At 38.6% G+C, this 23,861-nt stretch overlaps 1 protein-coding gene across 3 annotated transcripts in view; it reads left to right on the forward strand.

Moving 5' to 3' along the window:
* Positions 1-23,861, forward strand: part of NECAB1 (N-terminal EF-hand calcium binding protein 1) — a 195,853-nt gene that overhangs the window by 78,299 nt on the left and 93,693 nt on the right. For 2 of the 3 annotated variants that reach the window (XM_047842897.1, XM_047842898.1), the window contains exons 4-5: positions 2,454-2,479; positions 8,941-9,038. In XM_047842897.1, the coding sequence (XP_047698853.1) occupies positions 2,454-2,479; positions 8,941-9,038 (124 nt within the window). Of the gene's footprint in view, positions 1-1,042; positions 1,324-2,453; positions 2,480-8,940; positions 9,039-23,861 lie in introns of those variants that run through there. The other variant, XM_047842899.1, reaches the window with a different exon arrangement.

The raw sequence follows: 23,861 nt of genomic DNA on the forward strand, positions 1-23,861 counted from the left end.
AAAGAAATGAAAAGGTATAAAGTTAAATACAAATACAAATATTTGAGAACTGCTAGATTTGATAATGGCATTGAATGGATATTAATTTCTTCACTTGTATGTAAGTTTCTTCCTTGTTTATAGAAAATATACACTGATGTACTTAGAGGTAAAGGGATATCATATCTGCAACGTACAATCAAATGGTTTGAAAAGACATATACAGAGAAAATAAAGAAGGTGGTAAGAAATACAGAGAAAATAAAGAAGGTGGTAAGAAATAAAATATTGACAACTGGGGGAGGGGTTAGGTGAAGGGCACTTGTTTTGTAGATTTTGAAATTATTTCAAAATAAAAAGTTTTAAAAGTGTGTGTGTATAAAGTTGAAGTATATCTTCTTGCCTCCAGTGGATGGCCTTGCACATCCCTTGGGTTCTACCCTCCAATCTGGGATCAGCTGGCCCAGAGTCTAGTAACAATGTTCACATTGGTCTCTTGGCCTCTTTTCACCCTCTTTTTATCTAACCTCAACCCATCTGTCAGTGACCTTCCTAAAGTATAAATCTGATGATGTCACTCACCTTCTTTAAAATCCTCTATGATTCCAAATTGGCAAGAGAACCAAGAAACCTACTAGGTTATCACAGGAGGCTTTTCATTGTTTGGTCCCATTCTTCATTAATGGCCTATGTTGCAGCCACAGGAACTACTCCTCGCATTTGTAGTTGTTATTGCAAATAGTGTTTCTTCTCACTGGAATGGTCTTCCTTTGTCTGCCTTTTCTACCCCTCTTTAAACTCAAAATTTTATCCTCTGGAGTCACTGCTGACCTTGCAGTCAGCCACTTCCCCCATAGCAGCAATTTAATTGCATTGTAGTTATTTACTCTCTGAGTTTAGCTCTGTCCAGTTGCTAGAGACTAGTGACTGGTCATACTCTTCTCAGGATCTGTTGCCACCTGGTTGATTATGACAGAACAATGCATGGCGTGTAGCGGTGAAAGCCCGTGGGATAAATGAATGAACAGAAACCTACCCCAAAACTTCCGCAGAAGACTTTACATGTTCTGCCTGGTGGCACATACAGCTTTACAAAGAGATCTGCTTAAGGAAGGAGATGCTCTTTATCCAAGATCAAATACTCAATGTCTGAGGATAGAATCCTGAATTTAAAATCACACTACGATTAGCGACGGGACTGGTAAAATGACCCAGTGTCCAGCAACCCTGACTGCTGTGTAGACGATAACTGGATCATGATGGTTATTTACGTTGAACTTTGACCTGTGGCCGTTGTATGAAGTACAAGATTTTCAGTCAATTGGTGCTTGCAGCTGACTGTTAGTAAGTCTTTATAATCTTTAAGAGGTTCACTTTTATTTCAATTTCATTTAAACTCACTGAAATTAATGGGGTGCCTGCGTGACTCAGGTGGTTAAGCATCCAACCGTTGATTTCGGCTCAGGTCATGATCTCACAGGTTCGTGAGTTTGAGCCCCACATCAGGCTCTGTGCTGATAGTGCAGAGCCTGCTTGGGATTCTCTCTCTCCCGTGCTCTCTCTCTCTCTCTCTCTCTCTCTGCCCCTCCCTCTCTGTCTTTCTCAAAATAAATAAACTTCAAAAAAATTTTAAATGAACTTTCTAAAATTAAAATTTTATTAATGTCTCATCTAGTAGTTAATATGAGTTTTCTCCTTTAAGTTACAATGTAGTGTTGTATTTATTTATTGCCTGATTTTGGACCATTCTTGCATTCCTTTACCAAGCCTTCCTCGGTCAAGACACTATTCTGATAGGAATGTATTATATCTACTAACATTTCATCTGCTGTTCCATAGTTACATTTGTAGAAGGCATCTGTTGTTTACATGTAAATATTAAGCCATGTAACTCTTCATTATGTTTTAGAAATCATTCCAAGAAGACATTGAGTCAAACTTCCCTCAAAGATTGAACTTAGATAATGGAAGTTCTAGTAGTTCTACCAAGTCCAAAATCATGATAGCTAACATTTATTAAGTGCTTATTTTGTGCCACTCTTTTAACTGCTTTGTATTTATTAACCTATTCACATCCTATTGCATTCATATGAAACAGAAGTTATTATCCCCACCTTATGGTTGAGGAACGGAGACCCAGGGATGCAAAGTACTCAGGGTCCCAGGGTGGTAAATGGTCGAGTCAGGATTTGAACTCAGGCATTCTGGCTCCAGAGCCTCTAATTCTTCAGCCAGTATGCCGTATTCCCCAGCATGATACTGGGGAAAACACAAACCCCAACAATTATTTGTTCACAGACAGAATCTGATATAATCATTGTTAACATAATTGAGTAAACAACGTCGAATTTACATGAAAAATACCATAACTACATATCCTCTATTATTATTGTAACCTAAATTGGGGAATAACTGTACTTAACTATTTAAAAACTTAAATATTACCAAAGTAACTATTTTTTTTTTCTTTTCAGCAATCTTGACACAGAAGAACTATGTGGTAAGTTGTGTTGGGGGAGAGGGAGGCAGTCAAACTCACTACTTGCTTTAGAATGAAAAAGAACGCCATCTTATATAAATTTCTATATACCCTAAAATTAATGTCCTAGATTAGGAATTTGGGAATATAAAAGATAATTGAGATCTCAAAGGATTTATCTTAACTGAGTTTTACTCAAGCATGTTTTTCATTGCAGAAAGAGTTGGGACTCAATCTGTTCATGGAGGAGAGTTATTTTGTTTGCATTTGGTACAATTAGTTTCATAGTAGAAAACTCTCCACTAGTTTGAATATATTTTTAAATTGGTGTTTAAGACAACTTCATTATTCTTTTCAAATAGATTGCAAGACTGACCCCCCTTGACATGTAAAAACAACTCTGTCCCATACCTGCCTAAACAGTTTTGGAGTTTTAAATGTCACTTGCAAAACAAGTTTCAATGGAGAGAGGAATTTCTACAGATTCTTGATTTAATAGCCTCTTCTATTATTTTCTTCATCTTTGTGGTTGGAAACAAAAGTCAAAGGCTAGGACTGTGGGAAGGCAAATATTTCTGAGATTTATCTTTTGTTTTGAGTAAATTGTGGAGCACTGTGAGACTATTCAGTGTGAAACAGCCATTTTTCTCTGAACACTGGAAGGTTTTAAGCTTTATGTTTTAAGATAAATATATAACACCTTGTCCAAGTTTGAGTTTATTGTCTAGGCCTCTTAGAAATAATTTTATAGATGATATTCTTTGAAACTCTTAATTGAAGTCATAAGCACTTCCTGAATATCTTATAATCCTTATAAATTTGAAGTTTACCAAATCATCATATAGTCCATTTTACAATATTCAAGAGTGGTTATCTTCCATTTCATCAAAAATGGTAGAGCAACACCAAGTGAGGATATGCCAAGACAATATATCAGAATACAAGCTTTCAAGAAAAGAACTCTGGACAACACAAATATGATAATCACCAACCATGAGCTTTCAAATTTTCCAATGGTCATAAAAAACTCTATTTCCTGTTCCTGTATTGTGTCTATCTTGTATTCCGTGAGAAGAATCCAGCTGAAAAGCAAGCTGTTTATGCAGAAGCAAGGTATCTCAGTACTAAAGCAGTTCATGTTCTGTTATGAAACACCAGCAGAGAAAAACGGAGGAAATCCTGACATGCTTTTACACATAATCAAACCATGATCTGTCCACACATGGGTATTAAACTGTGCCAAGGAGGCAAAAGGGCCCGTGGGGACCCTGGCCACCAGGCTTTCTAAAGAACAGCAATCACGATCAAGGTCAAGTTGTGATCCATTCTCATCCATGGGCAGATGGTCCCTGCCAGTGAAGTGGAGAGATGAAGTAGGGAAATGGAGAAGATTATGTCAATAATTTTGTGAGGTTGGGAGACCCATTTCTAGATAGGTTAGGCCAAAATAAGGATTTCCTCAAATCATCCACTTAATTCTTTTTGTTGTCTATTTAACTTTGCTTAGGTAGGCATGGCTCTTGAGAAAGCAAACTGTTAAAAGGGCTTTTAAGATGAAGACATTTAGTGGCTCTTATTTGCTATGTTGCTTATGTATTGTCATCAAAGAGTATTACATTATCCTCTCAGTGTAATTGTGTATCTTCACTTAATCCGCTACAAAAAAAAAAGTTTAATTTGTCTTCTATAATAATAGAACTCGATTAGAAACCTACTCTGTACTTAGAAAAAGCTTTGGCTATGAATTTCCCCACAGTTAAGGAACTAGTATATGGGGTTTTAATGCAACCAAATTGCTCTGTATTTTTAAACCCAGTGATTGTAGTCCCAATTGTATGTTATAATCCTCCCCCTCTCTGCTCAAGAATATGCATTTTAACTTCCAGAGTATAGTTTCATGTCTTGTTATTTTGTAAATATAAAGTAAATATTTAAGTTGGATTCTAATCAAAACCAAATGCTTCAGTGCACGCAAGTAAAATCTGTCGACTCACATCCCGAACAAATTTGCCCTGGTGCATGGGAGGGATGACATTTGATTGGCATGAAAAACAGATTTCCTGTGCTCTTTCAGGGAAGCCAGTTAAAAGGTCCAGGTATCTAACAACTTTCATTCTGTTGCTTTTATTTAGTTAACTAAATTATACACCTAGAAATCAAAATATGTTAAAATAAAGTATTGCTTTATTTTAGTTATGAAAATAATACTTAACTGGTTTTTAACTTTTAGCAATACAGACTTACATTGGCATGTAAGACAAAATGTCAGCCTCCCCCCTTCCCTCTCTCCCTCCCTCCCACTCTCTCTCTCTGTGTCTCTCTGTCTCTTTCTCTGTCTCTGTCTCTCCTTTTGCCTGATAGTGACCTCCACTGCTAACTGCTTGGAGCATATCCTTCCAGATACTCTTATGCCTGCATTGACATTGACAAATATACTTTGATAGATAAGTCAACATCCATCACCACACACAGTTCTTGTCTTGTAATGAGAACTTGTAAGATGTATTCGCTTAGCAACTTTCAAATATGTAACACAGTATTACTAACTACAGTTACTGCCTTGTATATTACCCCCCATGACTGACCTTTAAGATCTACATTCTACTTTGCGTTTCATTTGTTCTTTTTCCAATTCCTTGAGGTGCAAAGATTATTATTATTTGAGATCTTCTTGTTTCTTGATGTAGGTAGCATTTAACTCTATGAACTTCCCTTTTAGAACTGCTTTTGCTGCATCCCATAAGTTTTGGTATGTTGTATTTTCACTGTTATTTGTCTCAAGTTGTTTTTTTGTGTTCTCTTTTAATTTCTTCTTTGATTCATGGTTGTTCAAGAGAGGGTTGTTTAATCTCCACAGATTTGTGAATTTTCCAGTTTTCATCTTGTAATTTCTAGTTTTACATCATTGTGGTCAGATGAGATGCTTGATATGATTTCAGTCTTCTTAAATTTATTAAGGCTTGTTTTGTGACCTAACATCTAATCTATCCTGGGGAATGTTCGTTGTATACTTGAGAAGAGTTTGTATTCTGTTGCTTTTGGATGGAATGTTCTGTGTGTGTGTGTGTGTGTGTGTGTGTGTGTGTGTGTGTGTGTAGTCTATCTGGTCGAATGTGTCATTTAAGGCCATTGTTTCTTTATTGATTTCTCTGTTTGGATGATCTGTCTATTGATATAAGTGGCATATTAAAGTCTCTTACTATACTGTATTGTCTATTTCTCTCTTTAGATCTGTTAATATATGCCTTATATATTTATGTGCTCCTGTATTATGTGCCTGTATATTTACAAATGTAATATCCTTCTGGTGGATTGGCCCTTTGTTGTTACATGATAACCTTCTTTGTCTCTTTTTATAAACTTTGTCTTAAAGTCTGTTTTATCTGATCTAAGTATAGCTACTTCAGCTTTCTTTTGGTTTCTAATTGCATGTAAGATCTTTTTCTATCCCTTCGCTTTCAGTCTGTGTCCTTATATCTGAAATAAGTCTCTTGGTGGCAACAAAAGATTTTCAATCCATTCATCCACTGTCTTTTCATTGGAGAATTTAGTCCATTTACATTTAAGCTAAGTATTTATACATATATGCTTATTTATGTATCATTGATTGTTTCCTGACTGTTTTGTAGTTCCTCTGTTTCTTTTTCTCTTGCTTTCTTCCTTTGTGACTTGATGCTTTTCTGTAGTGGTATATTTCAATTTTTTCTTTGTGTGTGTGTGTGTGTGTGTGTACCTAGTGTAGGTGGTTACCATGAGGCTTACATAAAACAATTTATAACAGTCTGTTTTAACTTAATAACAACTTAAGTTTGAACATGCTCTAAAGCTCTACATTTTTTACTCGCTCACCTCCATGAAAATTTTTATGCTTTAGATATCCCAATTTGCATATTTTTATTTTGTGGTTCTAGTAAATTATTGTAATTATCATTTGAATACTTTTGTCATTTAACCTTCATACTAGCTTTATAATCAGTTAACCCACCACCTTTACATTAGATTATTTTGGATTTTACTATATGTTTACAGTTACCAGTGAGATTTACACTTTCATATGTGTTCTCATTAATAATTAATGAGTACCCTTTCATTTCAGCTTAAAGCAGTCCCTTTCACATTTCTGGTAAGGCTGGTCTAGTGGTGATGAACTCCTTTTGGTTTTGCTGCTCTGGAAAACTGTTTATCTCTCCATTTCTGAAGGACAGTTTTCTGGGTTCTTGGACCATTGTCTGGCACAATGATCATGTGTATAACAGTTATTTGTTGGAATGTTTATTTCCCCTACCTGGTTGTAGGCTCCTTAAATAAGGCACTAAGTAAATGTGTGTTAAGTCCTGGAATGACTATATGAAAGCTCACCATGGTGAAGTGGAGATTGGGGATTCTCTCCTTTTATCGGTATTAAATGTCCTGGCTCTTTAGTCTGACTTCCCACTTTGAGTTCATTAGAGCCCCACTTGCCCTGGAACGTGCCCCTTACTAAGTTATAATACAATCTGAGTGACTTTGACCTGCACCTCCTCAAAATAACCCTTACACCTAAGCTCCTATCCGAGCTTAGGTGCTGCAGTTCTCTCTATTCTGAGAGTTATTTTCTTTGTGTCCCAGTGTATTGCTTAGGGAGTGATTTTTTTTCCCCCTAACTGCTTTGATAATTGAGATGAATGAGTGGATGAATAAAAGAAGGAAGGCACGAAGGCTAGATAGGTGTCAGCTCAGAAACCTTCCCATGTGTTTTATCAGCATGTGCCTTCATAAATCTAATTTCACAGTGGCAAGACCATTTATATTCTCTCCAGGGACCTTCATCAGTTAAGCCAGATATATCATTCATGAAAATATTTTAGGAGGTGTTCCTTCTTGTTTTGTTTTTCTTAAACCTGATTTTTAAGCACCACATCCTATTTTCCACTTAATCTATTTCTGCATGCTTACATTTAAGATCCCCATTATAATCTTTTTTGAGTCTTTGTATATAAATAAGTAAAAATGTGCTAACAGCTTTACTTTTTTCCATTTTTCTTTACACGTTTTCCTTGTTGCAACTTAGTGTGGATTCTGTTCTGATAATAATTTTTTAAATTGATTTTCTGTAACCACATTAATTGCTTGCTGCTTCATAAACGGTTTTATTCATTGATTGCAAATAATGGCATGGACAAGGTCAGACACGTTGGTCACCACTCAGAGAAAATCAATATCCTAGCCAAGAATTAAAATGTTACCGTCAAGCAGGTATTTAAGGAGTATCTGCTTCCTTATTTATCTTCCAACTAATCCCTTCCTGAACGAACCTTTCTATGAGATGATATACACCACACATTTTTTAAGAACTACATCATCAGGAATGCATTTTCTTTTTGTCAAAAACATGCTGTGTGTTTTTAATCCATGTGTACACAAACCATAGTTTGACAACCATAATCTAGAATTGATTTATTGCTCACCTGTGTTTATTTTTCTTCTCAGATGAGTTCTGCACACTTACTAATAAATCATTCAGTGGTACTCCCAATTTGTTATTAATATCAGTGTCAACAAATAATTCCATCTGGAGTATGAAATAAATTAAAGTTTCCATAAGACATGCTGAAATTTATCTCAGTGATTTCAAATAGCTTTATGTGGATTATGCTTGTCATTCTATTTGATTCCACAAATAGTTATGGCACACTAAGGAGAGGCAATAATAAACTACAGCTCATCCAATGATGAGTTCACAGGAATGGTGAGGGCTAATGATTTTCTAGTGACTGAAAGTTCTAGGTCTTTTCAGCGTATGACTTTCTATGAGTTTTGGTCAAGCTAGATCTCTCATTTCAGAAATATATAGATCTCTGTAAGTAAAGATGAGGTTTTGCATGTATCTCTCCTCTATTTCACCTTGTTTGGGAACCGTCTATATCCCATACTCTTAATTGTAACACCCAATGTATTATTTATTTCTGCCTACTGAAAATGTGGTAAATATACCTTTTGCTCTGCCCAAATCGTGGAAAAAATAAATTATGACGGGAGTAGTACATGAGAGATACCAAGGGGGCCATCTTCGTGTTTTGTAGCCTTATTAGTTCTTAGCCATGAGGAGAGCTTACCTTCCTTAAATGTTTCCCAGGAGAGATGATAAAATGTCATGTATTTTTTTTTCTGAAACTACTATCTTAATGATTACTGTAGTAATGTAATAATATGCTGTTGAGAATAGTTTTTATTGTGATAGTCTTGCCCATAGATCCAGATTCATTTTTTTCCCTATTGTAGGAAAAAACATTTCTTCAAGGATAATTGTAACTGTTTAGGGTGGGTTTTTTTTTTTTGAAATGAATATATTGACACCTTAGTCTCTTTTGAAAACCTTCCAGTTTTCAGTTATAACATGCAATTTGTTTTGCTCATTTATGGAATTAATCATCAGTTGGTTTTGCTGTTCTTTAGGATACCTAAATGCAAACATTAACTTTTTTCAATATTCTTCCTTTTAGAATATTTTTCTCAGCACTTGGGTGAATATGAGAATGTACTAGCAGCACTTGAAGACCTCAATCTTTCCATCCTGAAGGCCATGGGCAAAACAAAAAAAGTAAGGAAATGTTGGTGCTTATTTTCTATAAAATCTCTTCTTTGAAAACATTTTCTTGGAAAATCACACCTGTTCCCTAATGTACCATAAAAGTATATATTGATTTTTACCACCTACAACTTATTTTCTCGATATTGAATGACCTATTGTAGTCATTCCAAAACATGAGGTGCCAGATACTGTGCTTTTTGCTGAGGATGCAAGGACACAAAGAGCTGTGCAAGCAGCTCTTACTCTGGTAAGGAGACGAGCGTGTGAACAAGCCATCGTTACATAGCACAACAGAGGGCAGCACGAGATGGGACACGTGGTTCATGCTGGAGGCAATGACACCTGTGCAATTGCAGATGAAGTTGTAGCTAGGGAAAGGAGAAAGAGACACATGGAACAGCATGTACAAAGTCCCTGTGTTGGAAGCGGCATGGAGCAGGCACAGGGCATTCAAGGAAATTAAGATGGTCGGTAAGATTAAAGTCTAGAAAACTCAAGAGTGGCATGATTTGAGATGAAACTGGTTTAGCAGAGAGGGGCCGTAGCTTTCATGATTTTGTTGGTGAACCTAAGGATGTAGACCTGCCTCCTAGATGTAAATAAACCAACCACATTTTAAGCAGAGATGTGGAAACTCATGCAGTCTTTTGAAAAGCCCATATAAGACTCAGCTTGGGATTAGGGTGGAGAATGTGGGGAACAGAATCAGGAAGATGAATGAGGAGGCTAGTTCACTAACCCAGGCGAGAGATGTTGGTAGTTTAAAGTTATTGGCAGACAATATGGTGAAAGGGAAAATAATTGTACATATATTTGAGATCCTACCAATAAAACTTGGAGGAGGATAGAATATGGGGAATGGGAGAAGGATATGTCCAGCGTGAATCCTAGTTTTTCACTCGTGTGTCTGGTGGTGGCACTACATAGACTGCTGAAAGAAGACCGGGTTTGAGGAAGTAAGCTCGTGAGTTCTATTTTAGACCTGTTGAATCTAAGCGCCCTTTGAACATCTAAGGAAATTCAAGTAAACCATCGGATACAGAGATCTGTATCTGACAGGTGAAGTTTAGACTGGACATATGTTTGTGAATTGTCAACATTTGCGCAAAGAACTTGAATGACATCATGTGGGGAGAGAATATACAGTAAAACAAGGAGAGGACCTAACACTGACCTTTAAGGAACTGCAACTTTTGTGGGTGGGTGGAGGAGAATGAGTTGGGATGAGAAGGATTCCAGAGGGAATCTGGGAGACTGTGGCGTCCAGAAGTTGGGGAGGGTATTCCAATGAAGTACAGACTGGTCGATAGTGTTGACTGCTATGGAGGGGGCAAGAGATGAGAATTACATTTCCTGTTGTTGGTAAATTAAAAAAGGTATTCTGGCATGTGAGGTGCATAACAAGAAATGAGAATGTTTTTTAATGTTTGTTTGTTTGTTTGTTTATTTATTTATTTATTTATTTATTTTTTCTTTCTTTTATAAAATTTATTGTGAAATTGGTTTCCATACAACACCCAGTGCTCATCCCAACAGGTGCCCTCCTCAATACCCATCACCCACCCTCTCCTCCCTCCTACCCCCCATTAGCCCTCAGTTTGTTCTCAGTTTTTAAGAGTCTCTTATGCTTTGGCTCTCTCCCACTCTAACCTCTTTTTTTTTTTTTCTTTTTTCCTTCCCCTCCCCCATGGGTTTCTGTTAAGTTTCTCAGGATCCACATAAGAGTGAAAACATATGGTATCTGTCTTTCTCTGTATGGCTTATTTCACTAGCATCACACTCTCCAGTTCCATCCACGTTGCTACAAAGGGCCATATTTCATTCTTATTGCCACGTAGTATTCCATTGTGTATATAAACTACAATTTCTTTATCCATTCATCAGTTGATGGACATTTAGGCTCTTTCCATAATTTGGCTATTGTTGACAGTGCTGCTGTAAGCATTGGGGTACAAGTATCCCTATGCATCAGCACTCCTGTATCTCTTGGGTAAATTCCTAGCAGTGCTACTGCTGGGTCATAGGGTAGGTCTATTTTTAATTTTCTGAGGAACCTCCACACTGTTTTCCAGAGTGGCTGCACCAATTTGCATTCCTACCAACAGTGCAAGAGGGTTCCCGTTTCTCCATATCCTCTCCAGCATCTATAGTCTCCTGATTTGTTCATTTTAGCCACTCTGACTGGCATGAGGTGATATCTCAGTGTGGTTTTGATTTGTTATTTCCCTGATGAGGAGTGACGTTGAGCATCTTTTCATGTGCCTGTTGGCCATCTGGATGTCTTCTTTAGAGAAGTGACTGTTCATGTTTTCTGCCCATTTCTTCACTGGATTATTTGTTTTTTGGGTGTGGAGTTTGGTGAGCTCTTTATAGATTTTGGATACTAGCCCTTTGTCCGATATGTCATTTGCAAATATCTTTTCCCATTCCGTTGGTTGCCTTTTAGTTTTGTTGGTTGTTTCCTTTGCTGTACAGAAGCTTTTTATCTTTATGAGGTCCCAGTAGTTCATTTTTGCCTTTAATTCCCTTGCCTTTGGGGATGTGTCAAGTAAGAAATTGCTACGACTAAGGTCAGAGAGGTCTTTTCCTGCTTTCTCCTCTAGGGTTTTGATGGTTTCCTGTCTCACATTCAGGTCCTTTATCCATTTTGAGTTTGTTTTTGTGAATGGTGTGAGAAAGTGGTCTAGTTTCAACTTTATGCATGTTGCTGTCCTGTTCTCCCAGCACCATTTGTTCAAGAGACTGTCTTTTTTCCATTAGATGTTCTTTCCTGCTTTGTCAAAGATTAGTTGGCCATATGTTTGTGGGTCTAGTTCTGGGGTATCTATTCCATTGGTTTATGTGTCTGTTTTTGTGCCAATACCATTCTGTCTTGATGATTACAACTTTGTAGTAGAGGCTAAAGTCTGGGATTGTGATGCCTCCTGCTTTGGTCTTCTTCAAAATTACTTTGGCTATTCAGGGCCTTTTGTGGTTCCATACGAATTTTAGGATTGCTTGTTCTAGCTTCGAGAAGAATGCTGGTGCAATTTTGATTGGGATTGCATTGAATGTGTAGATAGCTTTGGGTAGTATTAACATTTTGACAATATTTATTCTTCCAATCCATGAGCAGGGAATGTCTTTCCATTTCTTTATATCTTCTTCAATTTCCTTCATAAGCTTTCTATAGTTTTCAGCATACAGATCTTTTACATCTTTGGTTAGATTTATCCCTAGATATTTTATGCTTCTTGGTGCAATTGTGAATGGGATCCGTTTCTTTATTTGTCTTTCTATTGCTTCATTATTAGTGTATAAGAATGCAACTGATTTCTGTACATTGATTTTGTATCCTGCAGCTTTGCTGAATTCATGTATCAGTTCTAGCAGACTTTTGGTGGAGTCGATAGGATTTTCCATGTATATCATGTCATCTGCAAAAAGTGAAAGCTTGACTTCATCTTTGCCAATTTGATGCCTTTGATTTCCTTTTGTTGTCTGATTGCTGATGCTAGAACTTCCAATACTATGTTAAACAAGAGCGGTGAGAGTGGACATCCCTGTCGTGTTCCTGATCTCAGGGAAAAAGCACTCAGTTTTTCCCCATGAGGATGATGTTAGCTGTGGGCTTTTCATAAATGGCTTTTATGATCTTTAAGTATGTTCCTTCTATCCCGACTTTCTCGAGGGTTTTTATTAAAAAAGGTTGCTGAATTTTGTCAAATGCCTTTTCTGCATCGATTGACAGGATCATATGGTTCTTATCTTTTCTTTTATTAATGTGATGTATCACGTTGATTGATTTGCGAATGCTGAACCAGCCCTGCATCCCAGGAATGAATCTCACTTGATCATGGTGAATAATTCTTTTTATATGCTGTTTAACTCGATTTGCTAGTATCTTATTGAGAATTTTTGCATCCATATTCATCAGGGACATTGGCCTGTAGTTCTCTTTTTTTACTGGGTCTCTGTCTGGTTTAGGAATCAAAGTAGTGCTGGCTTCATAGAATGAGCCTGGAAGTTTTCCTTCCCTTTCTATTTCTTGGAATAGCTTGAAAAGGATAGGTATTATCTCTGCTTTAAATGTCTGGTAGAACTCCCCTGGGAAGCCATCTGGTCCTGAACTCTTATTTGTTGGGAGATTTTTGATAAATGATTCAATTTCTTCATTGGTTATGGGTCTGTTCAAGCTTTCTATTTCCTCCTGATTGAGTTTTGGAAGTGTGTGGGTGTTTAGGAATTTGTCCATTTCTTCCAGGTTGTCCAGTTTGTTGGCATATAATTTTTCATAGTATTCCCTGATAATTGCTTGTATCTCTGAGGGATTGGTTGTAATAATTCCATTTTCATTCATGATTTTATCTATTTGGGTCACTCCCTTTTCTTTTTGAGAAGCCTGGCTAGAGGTTTATTTTGTGAATTTTTTCAAAAAGCCAACTCTTGGTTTCATTGATCTGCCCTACAGTTTTTTCTTTTTTTTTAGATTCTATATTGTTTATTTCTGCTCTGATCTTTATGATTTCTCTTCTTCTGCTGGGTTTAGGCTGTCTTTGCTGTTCTGCTTCTATTTCCTTTAGGTGTGCTGTTAGATTTTGTATTTGGGATTTTCCTTGTTTCTTGAGATAGGCCTGGATTGTAATGTATTTTCCTCTCAGGACTGCCTTCTCTGCATCCCAAAGTGTTTGGATTGTTGTATTTTCATTTTCGTTTGTTTCCATATATTTTTTAATTTCTTCTCTAATTGCCTGGTTGACCCATTCATTCTTTAGTAGGGTGTTCTTTAACTTCCATGCTTTTGGAGGTTTTCCAGACTTTTTCCTGTGGTTGATTTCAAGCTTCATAGCATTGTGGTCTGAAAGTATGCATGGTATGATCTCAATTCTTGTATACTTATGAAGGGCTGTTTTGTGACCCAGTATGTGATCTATCTTGGAGAAGGTTCCATGTGCACTAGAGAAGAAAGTATATTCTGTTGCTTTGGGATGCAGAGTTCTAAATACATCTGTCAAGTCCATCTGATCCAATGTCTCATTCAGGGCCCTTGTTTCTTTATTGACTGTGTGTCTAGATGATCTATCCATTTCTGTAAGTGGAGTGTTAAAGTCCCCTGCAATTACCACATTCTTATCAATAAGGTTGCTTATGTTTGTGAGTAATTGTTTTATGTATTTGGGGGCTCCCATATTCGGCGCATAGATATTTATAATTGTTAGCTCTTCCTCATGGATAGACCCTGTAATTACTATATAATGCCCTTATTCATCTCTTGTTACAGCCTTTAATTTAAAGTCTAGTTTGTCAGATAAAAGTATGGCTACTCCAGCTTTCTTTTGACTTCCAGTAGCATGATAGATAGTTCTCCATCCCCTCACTTTCAATCTGAAGGTGTCCTCAGGTCTAAAATGAATCTCTTATAGACAGCAAATAGATGGGTCTTGTTTTTTTAATCCATTCTGATACCCTATGTCTTTTGGTTGGCACATTTAGTCCATTTACGTTCAGTGTTATTATAGAAAGATGTGGGTTTAGAGTCATTGTGATGTCTGTAGGTTTCATGCTTGTAGCGATGTGTCTGGTACGTTGTCTCACAGGATCCCCCTTAGGAACTCTTGTAGGGCTGGTTTAATGGTGACTAATTCCTTCAGTTTTTGTTTGTTTGGGAAGACCTTTATCTCTCCTTCTATTCTAAATGACAGACTTGCTGGATAAAGGATTCTTGGCTGCATATTTTTTCCGTTCATCACATTGAAGATTTCCTGCCATTCCTTTCTGGCCTGCCAAGTTTCAGTAGAGAGATCCATCATGAGTCTTATAGGTCTCCCTTTATATGTTAGAGCACGTTTATCCCTAGCTGCTTTCAGAATTTTCTCTTTATCCTTGTATTTTGCCAGTTTCACTATGATATGTCGTGCAGAAGATCGATTCAAGTTACATCTGAAGGGAGTTCTCTGTGCCTCTTGGATTTCGATGCCTTTTTCCTTCCCCAGATCCGGGAAGTTCTCAGCTATGATTTCTTCAAGTACACCTTCAGCACCTTTCCCTCTCTCTTCCTCCTCTGGAATACCAGTTATGCGTATATTATTTCTCTTTAGTGCATCACTTAGTTCTCTAATTTTCCCCTCATACTCCTGGATTTTTTTTATCTCTCTTTTTCTCAGCTTCTTCCTTTTCCATAATTTTATCTTCTAGTTCACCTATTCTCTCCTCTGCCTCTTCAATCTGAGACATAGTTGTCTCCATTTTATTTTTCAGTTCATTGATAGCATTTTTTTAGCTCCTCCTGGCTGTTCCTGAGTCCCTTGATCTCTGTAGCAATAGATTCTCTGCTGTCCTGTATACTGTTTTCAAGCCCAGGGATTAATTTTATGAGTATTATTCTAAATTCACTTTCTGTTATATTGTTTAAATCATTTTTGATCAGTTCGTTAGCTGTTGTTATTTCCTGGACGTTTTTCTGAGGGGAATTCTTCCGTTTCGTCATTTTGGATAGTCCCTGGAGTGGTGAGGGACTGCGGGCACTTCCCCTGTGCTGTCTTGAATAACTTGTGTTGGTGGGCGGAGCCACAGTCAGACCTGATGTCTGCCCCCAGTCCACCGCTGGGGCCACAGTCAGACTGGTGTGTGCCTTCTCTTCCCCTCTTCTAGGGGCGGGATTCACTCTGGGGTGGCATGGCCCGTCTGGGCTACTTGCACACTGCCAGCCTGTGGTGCTGGGGATCTGGCGTATTAGCTAGGGTGGATTGGCAAGGTGCACGGGGGGGGGGGGGGGGGTGTGTAGCGGGAGGGGCAGGCTCAGCTCGCTTTTCCTTAGGAGATCCACTTTGGGAGGGCCCCTGCTGCACTGGGAGGGAGTCAGACCCCCTGGAGGATGGATCCGCAGAAGCACAGCATTGGGTGTTTGCGCGGTGCAAGCAAGTTCCCTGGCAGGAACTGGTTCCCTTTGGGATTTTGGCTGGGGGATGGGCGAAGGAGATGGCGCTGGCGAGCACCTTTGTTCCCCGCCAAGCTGCACTTTGTCGTCCGGGGCTCAACAACTCTCCCTCCCCTTGTCATCCAGCCCTCCCATTCTCCGAGCAGAGCTGTTAGCTTATAACCTTCCAGATGTCAAGCCCGCTTGCTGTCGGAACACACTCCGTCTGGGCCCTCCGCTTTTGCCAGCCAGACTCAGGGGCTCTGCTTGGCTGGCGGGCCGCCCCTCCACCCCAGCTCCCTCCCACCAGTCCGTGGAGCATGCACCGCCTCGCCGCCCTTCCTACCCTCTTCCGTGGGCCTCTCATCTACACTTGGCTCTGGAGAATCCATTCTGCTAGTCTTCTGGCAGTTTTCTGGGTTATTTAGGCAGGTGTAGGTGGAATCCAAGTGATCAGCAGGATGCGGTGAGCCCAGCATCCTCCTACGCCGCCATCTTCCCGTCCAATCCCTCGAAATGAGAATGTTTAAAGCTAACGCGGAATTTTTGGAGAAAGCCAGTAGATTTATATGTACGTCCTTGAACTCCACTTGTTCCCGAAGGCCCCAAAGAAAACTAAAATGAGATTTTTTAAGGGGGAAGTTTGTAGTAACAAAAGTTGGAAACTGAAAGGCAGATGAGCAAGTGGCTGCTGGCAGCAGACCTGAGACATTTGATGGCTTGACTTGTAGGGGGAAAGCAGAAAGGCGCGGGGATCTAGTGGCACTCATTGGCACTGGAAATGGCAGGGAATGGTGGGGCTAAAGCAGAGTGACCTGGTGGAAATCTGTGGTTCCCTGCTCTTCTCTATGGAGCTGGGCAACTGCCTTTTGATCCACCCAGGTAGAAAACCTAGACTTGTTCTCTTTAAGGGTTCAAGGGGAGGATCTCTGCCTTGTCTCCATAGTTGGAGGATTAAGTAGAAACTTACATTCTAAATGAAAGGACCTCCAGCTTTCTTCCTTCATTTAACTCCCAGAGGGTTGGCATCCTGCAGGCAGACCTAAGAGGTTGTCTCTGAGAAATCCAACCAGTACAATAGGAAGCACCTAAATTCTGTCGCATGGTAGATAGAGCTCAACCTCATCTCCCTCTTCTCCCCTTAAATCCTAAAGGCTTGTCCGCAACCCATCATTAAAGATGTACAGTCAGCCACGTATCCCCAAATTTCTTATGGGAGAGGCAGAGATCAAGACAAACCAAAAAGGAGGGAGGGAGGGAGGAATGAATGAACAAAGCAATACAGGGGACTGACTATGCAGGAAGATGAAAACTCCTAGTCTCCTCAGCCCCCTCAGAAGGAGAAGAGAAGATATTGCTTCCATGAATCAAAAGCTGTTTGAAATTAGAATAAGAGCACAAATAAAGACTTCCAGAATTCTGGAAAATAAAGTTTAGAAAGTGTTCCAAAAAGTAAAGCAAAAAAGAAAGTGTAAGAAAATTGGAGCATCAGCCTAAGATGTCCTATAATCCAAATAACAAATTCTAGAAAGAGGAAACAAATGGAATCTGAATACGTTTTCCTTTGATCTGTTAAGGAGTATTTGGAAACTGTGTAAGATTTTACTCCTTGGGACCTTCCCTCCAGAAATGGTAACTGTTTAAAACCTCTGCTTGGTGTGGCCGACTTCTCTCCTTGTTCGTTAGGCCTCACCTTTAATACCATGTCCTCAGACAAATCTTCTCTGACCACCTTATGTAAAAGAGGTTGTCTCTGAGTATCTCCTGTCCTTCTCTGGCAATAATCAGAATGAGTAACTATGCATTTTATTTTTGTTTTTTAATGCTTATTTACTTAGAGAGAAAGGGTGGGGTAGGGCCAGAGAGGGAGAGAGAGAGAATCCCAAGCAGGTTCCAGCTGTCTGCACAGAGCCCAATGTGGGGCTCTGTCTCATGAACTGTGAGATCATGACCTGAGCCAAAATCAAGAGTCGGACATTTAACCACCTGAGCCACCCAGGCACCCCTGTATTTTGTTTTGGTTTTTTAATGTTTATTTATCTGAAAGAGAGAGAGAGAGAGAGAGAGAGAGAGCGCTTGAGTGGTGAGAATGCTTGAGAGGGAGACACAGAATGTGTCAGCTGTCAGCACAGAGCCTGTTGTGGGGCTCAACCTCATGAACCAAGGGATCTGAAGTTGGACACTTAACCGACTGAGCCACCCAGACACTTCTGTATTTTGTTTAGATTTTTGTTGTTCGTAAGGAGAGAGAAGGACAGTGTCTCTTTTGAATATCCAGAGCCTGACACAGAGCCTGACAAAATGTAGTCAGTAAAACTTTGTTGATTGCTTAAATAAAGTGACTTAAATTGATATTCATTCTGCTCTAAAAGCGAAGTAATTTCACTCCTGAAAGAAAAATTGCTCCTAACTCCATCTAAGAAGTATTCAGATATCCTTTAATAGGAAGAAAAAGCAAGCACATAATTTTTATTTTCTCACACATTATATTAAAATCATGTTCTTTGTATTAATACAGTGAGGCTTTGTGGGATTTAAATGAAGATCAACCTGTTCTATTTTGGTCTCTTTGGTACAAAGCCTATTTCTTAGCACAGACTCTTGAAAATGCATTTAATCTGTATAATCATGTTGCTTAATCAAGGACAAAAAGATTTTTTTAAATGATCCAAAATAAAATTAGGAAAGGTTCTTCATGTGATAGCTCAAAAATGAGTGAAATGCAGGAGTTTGACAGTTTTTTCAAGCCACTGTTGCACTGACATCTCCATGCTGTCTAGCACAATGAACCCTTCTGAGTGAGAAATTCAGCATTTCTTTTTGAGAATCTCTCTATATTTTTACCCAGATGAAAAGTCCTGTCTCAGTAGGGAGGGCTGACTGTTCTAGGCTTTTATGAAAAGTGAAATGCAAGCCATTTGTGAGTGTATCTGTCTGCTGTGTCAGAGAATGGATAAAATGGATTCCAGCTGCTTAACTTAAACCCCAGGAGGTGACTCGGGACAGATACAGTCTGTCACTGTTATTTCCCGTTTTCCTCTTCCCTTAACCCAAGCCTTTCTATATAGGTCCTCAAGGGTTACCTGGATTATTTTTCAGAATAAACACCATAGGTCAAATTCCAAATGGTATTGGAATTACCTTGAAAGTAGGTAAAAGCAGAACTCCCTGTCTGGCTTTGGGATTTCACAAAAAAATAGTGGGTTTGTCTATTCATTTTTCTTTCTACAGTGGGGTGATAAGCTAACCTACATCATTAGTATGTGGTGTGCTTGGAATCTCAAAGAAAATGTAGAATTCTGATGCGGGAGTTAAAATTCATCTTGTGCTATTTATATAAACCTAAATGGAATTCCAGATTCCCTTAAGCCTTACTGGTAAGACTTCAAAAGGAAATGATCATAAGCTAAAGTGAAGAATGATGTTCTTAAAAGAGTTACTTAGGGTGTGAATAATTACTTCACCTTGATGAGTGAAACTGGGAAAGTGTCCAAAATTAAAATGTATACAAAGTTTGTAGTTTTCACCTGGAAGCTGTTTTCAAACAAGTGCATTCTACAATACATCTTCAATTATTTTAAGGAACAATATAGATGAGTCCTAGCATCATTGGGTTTCAGTCATTCCCTTCTTAAATCTGTCTTTGGGGTCTGTAGACTTCTTCATTTCAACCCTCCCATCTCTTCTCTAACCCTGTTTCCTTATATTTAGCAACTGGGCTCCCTGGGCTCCATATTCTTTTCACTTGTTAAAAATCACAATTTTGGGGGACGCCTGGGTGGCTCAGTTGGTTAAGCGTCTGACTCTTGGTTTCATCTCAGGTCATGATCTCACAGTTGGTGGGTTCAAGCCCTGCATCGAGCTCTGCACTGACAATGGGGAGCCTGCTTGGGATTCTCTCTCCTTCTCTTTCTCTCTATCCCTCCCCCACTCACACTGTCTCTGTCTCTCTTTTAAAAATGTGGAAACTGAGTCACAAAGTGGTTAGTTGATTTATTAATATCATAAAGTTAGATTTAAGCCATATTCTCATTTGAAAATTTTTATTTAAGGTTTATGTGGTCCCATATGGAATATGCTGCAAATAAACAATTCTAAGTTGTATCATCGCACATTGGTGCCATGGTGTTAGACCAGTTTGATCTTTGAAATGATTGAGCTCTTCAAAGTTTAGTTGTTGATCAGCAAAGTCTGGAGACTTCTAGCTTCCCTGGTTATTTTCAGCTTTGTTTTAAGCAAATGAACAAATACGTTTCCAGAGCTTTGTATAATATGTGAAGAACATTTGAAAGAAATTAAGGACAGAAGCAGATAACTAAATTCTGAGATGCTAATTTAATGCTAAAATAATATATATGGTGTATAAGCAAAGTTCTGGGCAAAGAAGTTCATACATTTTAATATATATGGTCTATTGCCAGAGGGATAGATGGAACATTAACTAGAAAACAAAGGAAGTTACCTGCCATGTCAGAGAAGAAATATTTAGCTTTTTACTTGGGGAGTGAAATATATCCAAAAGAAAGGCTAACATACCAGAGATCAATAAGCAGAAATCTCGGTGGCCTTCTGAGCTCTGGGTAGATTTATACAGGATCTGAAAATATCCAAATAGAAGCCCACCTGATTTTTTTTTCCCAAATAGCTAACTATTCCAGCACTATTTCTCCATTTTTTATCCATTCACTAAAATGCCCTGGTTACCGTTTGTCAAATACTTCTACTTGGATCTGTGCCCAAGCTCACTGTCCTGTTCCACTTGTAAAGCTATATTATCTAGTATTGTTGAGATGTTGTCTTAATTTTTGAATACTTGGGTATATTTGAAAATGTGAAAATGCAAATCTACCCTTACTATTCTTCTTTTCCAAAGAGTTATTTTTTTCTGTCTTGCCATTTTCATGTAAGTTTTCATTGTTTTCCAGTTTTAAGGAAAAATTCCATGGGAATTTTTATGGATTTACATTACATTTGTAACTTGAAGAGAACTTTTATCTTGGTAATATGCTTTCCCATGCAGCTGCATACATCCTTCTCCATTCATCCACGCTTCCTTTTGGGTCTCATGAAGTTTTTTATGATACTTCATATAGTTTCAAAACACATCTGGTTAAATCAATTCACAGATGTTTTGTATTTCTGTTGCTTTTCTCATTGGCCTGCCTCTTCATATTCCTAACTTCATATTGGTGGTATATTGAAACATGACTTTTTTTTGTATATAAATCTGGTAACTAGGTTAGCTACCATATTGAGTAGCTTCTCTGTGAAATGTCATTTATCTTCCATTGCTGATATGATGAGTTTGAACATTGAGACCCATGCTCACTTATGGGAAGAACCAAGCCATCGTCTCTGTCTCCCGCCAAATCCAACTAGTCTCCACTTTGTCTTTAGCTTTCTGACTCACCTTCTCCCATTTCTCTGATCTGAACTTTGAGGCCATACCTTGTGCCTGTTGGTGTTATGCAAGATTTCAGATTCTTCTTCAGAGCTGCAAGGCTGTAGGAAATTACGACTCTGCACTTAAAATCTTATATCCTAGAGGAACAAGATAATTTTCCATAATACCAAATAAAGCTTTTAAAACTTCAGGGGCACCTGGGTGGCTCAGTCAGTTAAGCATCTGACTTCAGCTCAGGTCATGACCTCATGGTTCATGAGGTCGAGTCCCACATCAGGCTCTGTGCTGACCACTTAGAGCCTGGATCCTGCTTCCGATTCTGTTTCTCCTTTTCTCTCTGCCTCTCCCCTGCTCGCGCTCTTTCTCTCTCCCAAATAAATAAACGTTAAAAAAAAAATTAAAAACCTTGTCACAGGGGCGCCTGGGTGGCTCAGTCGGTTAAGCGTCCGACTTCGGCTCAGGTCATGATCTCGCCGTTCCTGAGTTCGAGCCCTGCGTCGGGCTCTGGACTGACAGCTCAGAGCCTGGAGCCTGTTTCAGATTCTGTGTCTCCCTCTCTCTCTCTCTGACCCTCCCCCGTTCATGCTCTGTCTCTCTCTGCCTCAAAAATAAATAAACGTTAAAAAAAAAAGACTGTATTAAAAAAAAAAGAAAAAAAAAGAAAAACCTTGTCACAAAATACCACAAATACAAACTTGTAAAACATTAACAGATTCTCTATTTTATCAGAAGAGGAAAAAATGAATAATAAAACAGTGAATAAAATGTATTTAATTGCTGGTACACCAGGCTGTGAATAAACTTGACATTCACAAATGAGCGCTCAATGTTAAGTTAGCAATCAGATAAAACTCAGGGAGGAGGTGAGACTGAAGCGAGTGTCAGAGAAGGGGCAGGATTTTAAGAGAGAAGAGAGAAGGAAGATAAAAGAGCCTGCAGGTATCGGCCCCCCTTTGACCTTTCAAGTGGCTAGTTGGGGACTGGTTCTGCTAGAGGCCCTCATTCATTTCTAGAAGAGGCTGTTGTTTCTCAGTGGTCAGGATCAGGTCATGCTGACTGCAGTTTGTCACATTTCACCTTATTTACTGTTTCTTGAATGAGTGTATAAAAACTAAGCAATGGTCTTGCAAGTAATCTTGAGAGGACTTAAAAAAATTCAAATTCTTAGACATGTGTCAGAGGCCCCAGGTAAACCTCCAGTGTACCCCTAAATCCACAGGGATCCCTGTAACCACTTTTTTCTTCATGATCACTTTGTTTTCAGACAATCTTCCCAATCCTTCCAGCCCTGCACCCCTTTTCCCACCCCAACAAGAAATAAGATCTAATGAGAAATTATTGTATCATGTGTCATGTACGTATGGTTTTGAATAGCTCGCTATTTTCTTCATGGAAATCTTTTTTTTAATTTATCTTTCTTAAATCGCTGGCTGGAACACTTAATTTCTTGACAGAAATGCAGAGTTAATTATCTGCTTAATGAAGTTAAAAGTCCAAAATACACTCCTTTATTTAAACAGAAAAGCTGGCTTACTTTGCCTAAAGATACAGTTCTGAGCTACAGTTGTCTTCGTGAAGTTATAGCCCCATTTCTGAAGAATTGATCTTTGACATGTTCAAAGATAGATAAGGGAAAGAGAAGTTAATGCAGACATATCTAGGGGGATACACAGCACAGCATGGGATTCTTCTGTCATGAGAATCACATTTGAAAAGACTCATTTCTTTTGCCTGAAGTGGAAAAACGCAGAGGGAGAGATTAAAAATTGGTCTGTGTTGTATTTCTGGATATGACAAGCATCAGTTATTATCAGGTCATTGTTCTTTCTCTTTGTTTGCTGTCGCAAAACAAATACTAAATGTTACTTGAGGATTATTCATTTTTTGCCAGAGTCCTTATTTGAATAGCATGTGCAAAAACAAGACAAATGTGGTGTTACACCTCTGCTTCCTGTGTGGCTGTGGGACGAGAGCACTTGTGTCCACATAGTATTGTCTGTCCCCCATAGAATGATTTATTTAATGATCTGACCATTGTGTACTAGCACGTGGCCTATAGGTCTCATAGCCCTACAAGGTTGTAGTATGGTCTGGAATCTCTGGTGTGGTTCAAAAGTGACACACTCCTAGGGTTTCTTCGGACTTGGACAAAATTAGGTTTGAACTTCTGTTATGGATCATATTCACTTTTTAAGAGTATCACCTGCCAAGTAGCCTAACTTCTGGTGGTATAGGAAGGAGACTGTTTTCTCTAATTATACACGTAGATGACCAAATACTGGCTATGTGCTACTCCATGAGATTGAATGTCGACTCGGTCAACCTCTTAGCTTTTCTTTTTGAACCAAAATTATAATAATACTATAGCTGATATTTATTAGTTACCACTTGCCGAAGACCATACTAAATGCTTTTTAATCTTATTTAGTCCTAATATTTTATTAGGTAGATTCTGCTTTGTTCCTTTAAGTATGTAAAGAAACTGAGGCCAAAGAAAGTTAGCTAACTCCCTCAAGGTCAAAAATCTCATAAT

This window comes from Prionailurus viverrinus, chromosome F2 (genome assembly GCF_022837055.1).
Source record: "Prionailurus viverrinus isolate Anna chromosome F2, UM_Priviv_1.0, whole genome shotgun sequence".
Taxonomy (NCBI): domain Eukaryota; kingdom Metazoa; phylum Chordata; class Mammalia; order Carnivora; family Felidae; genus Prionailurus; species Prionailurus viverrinus.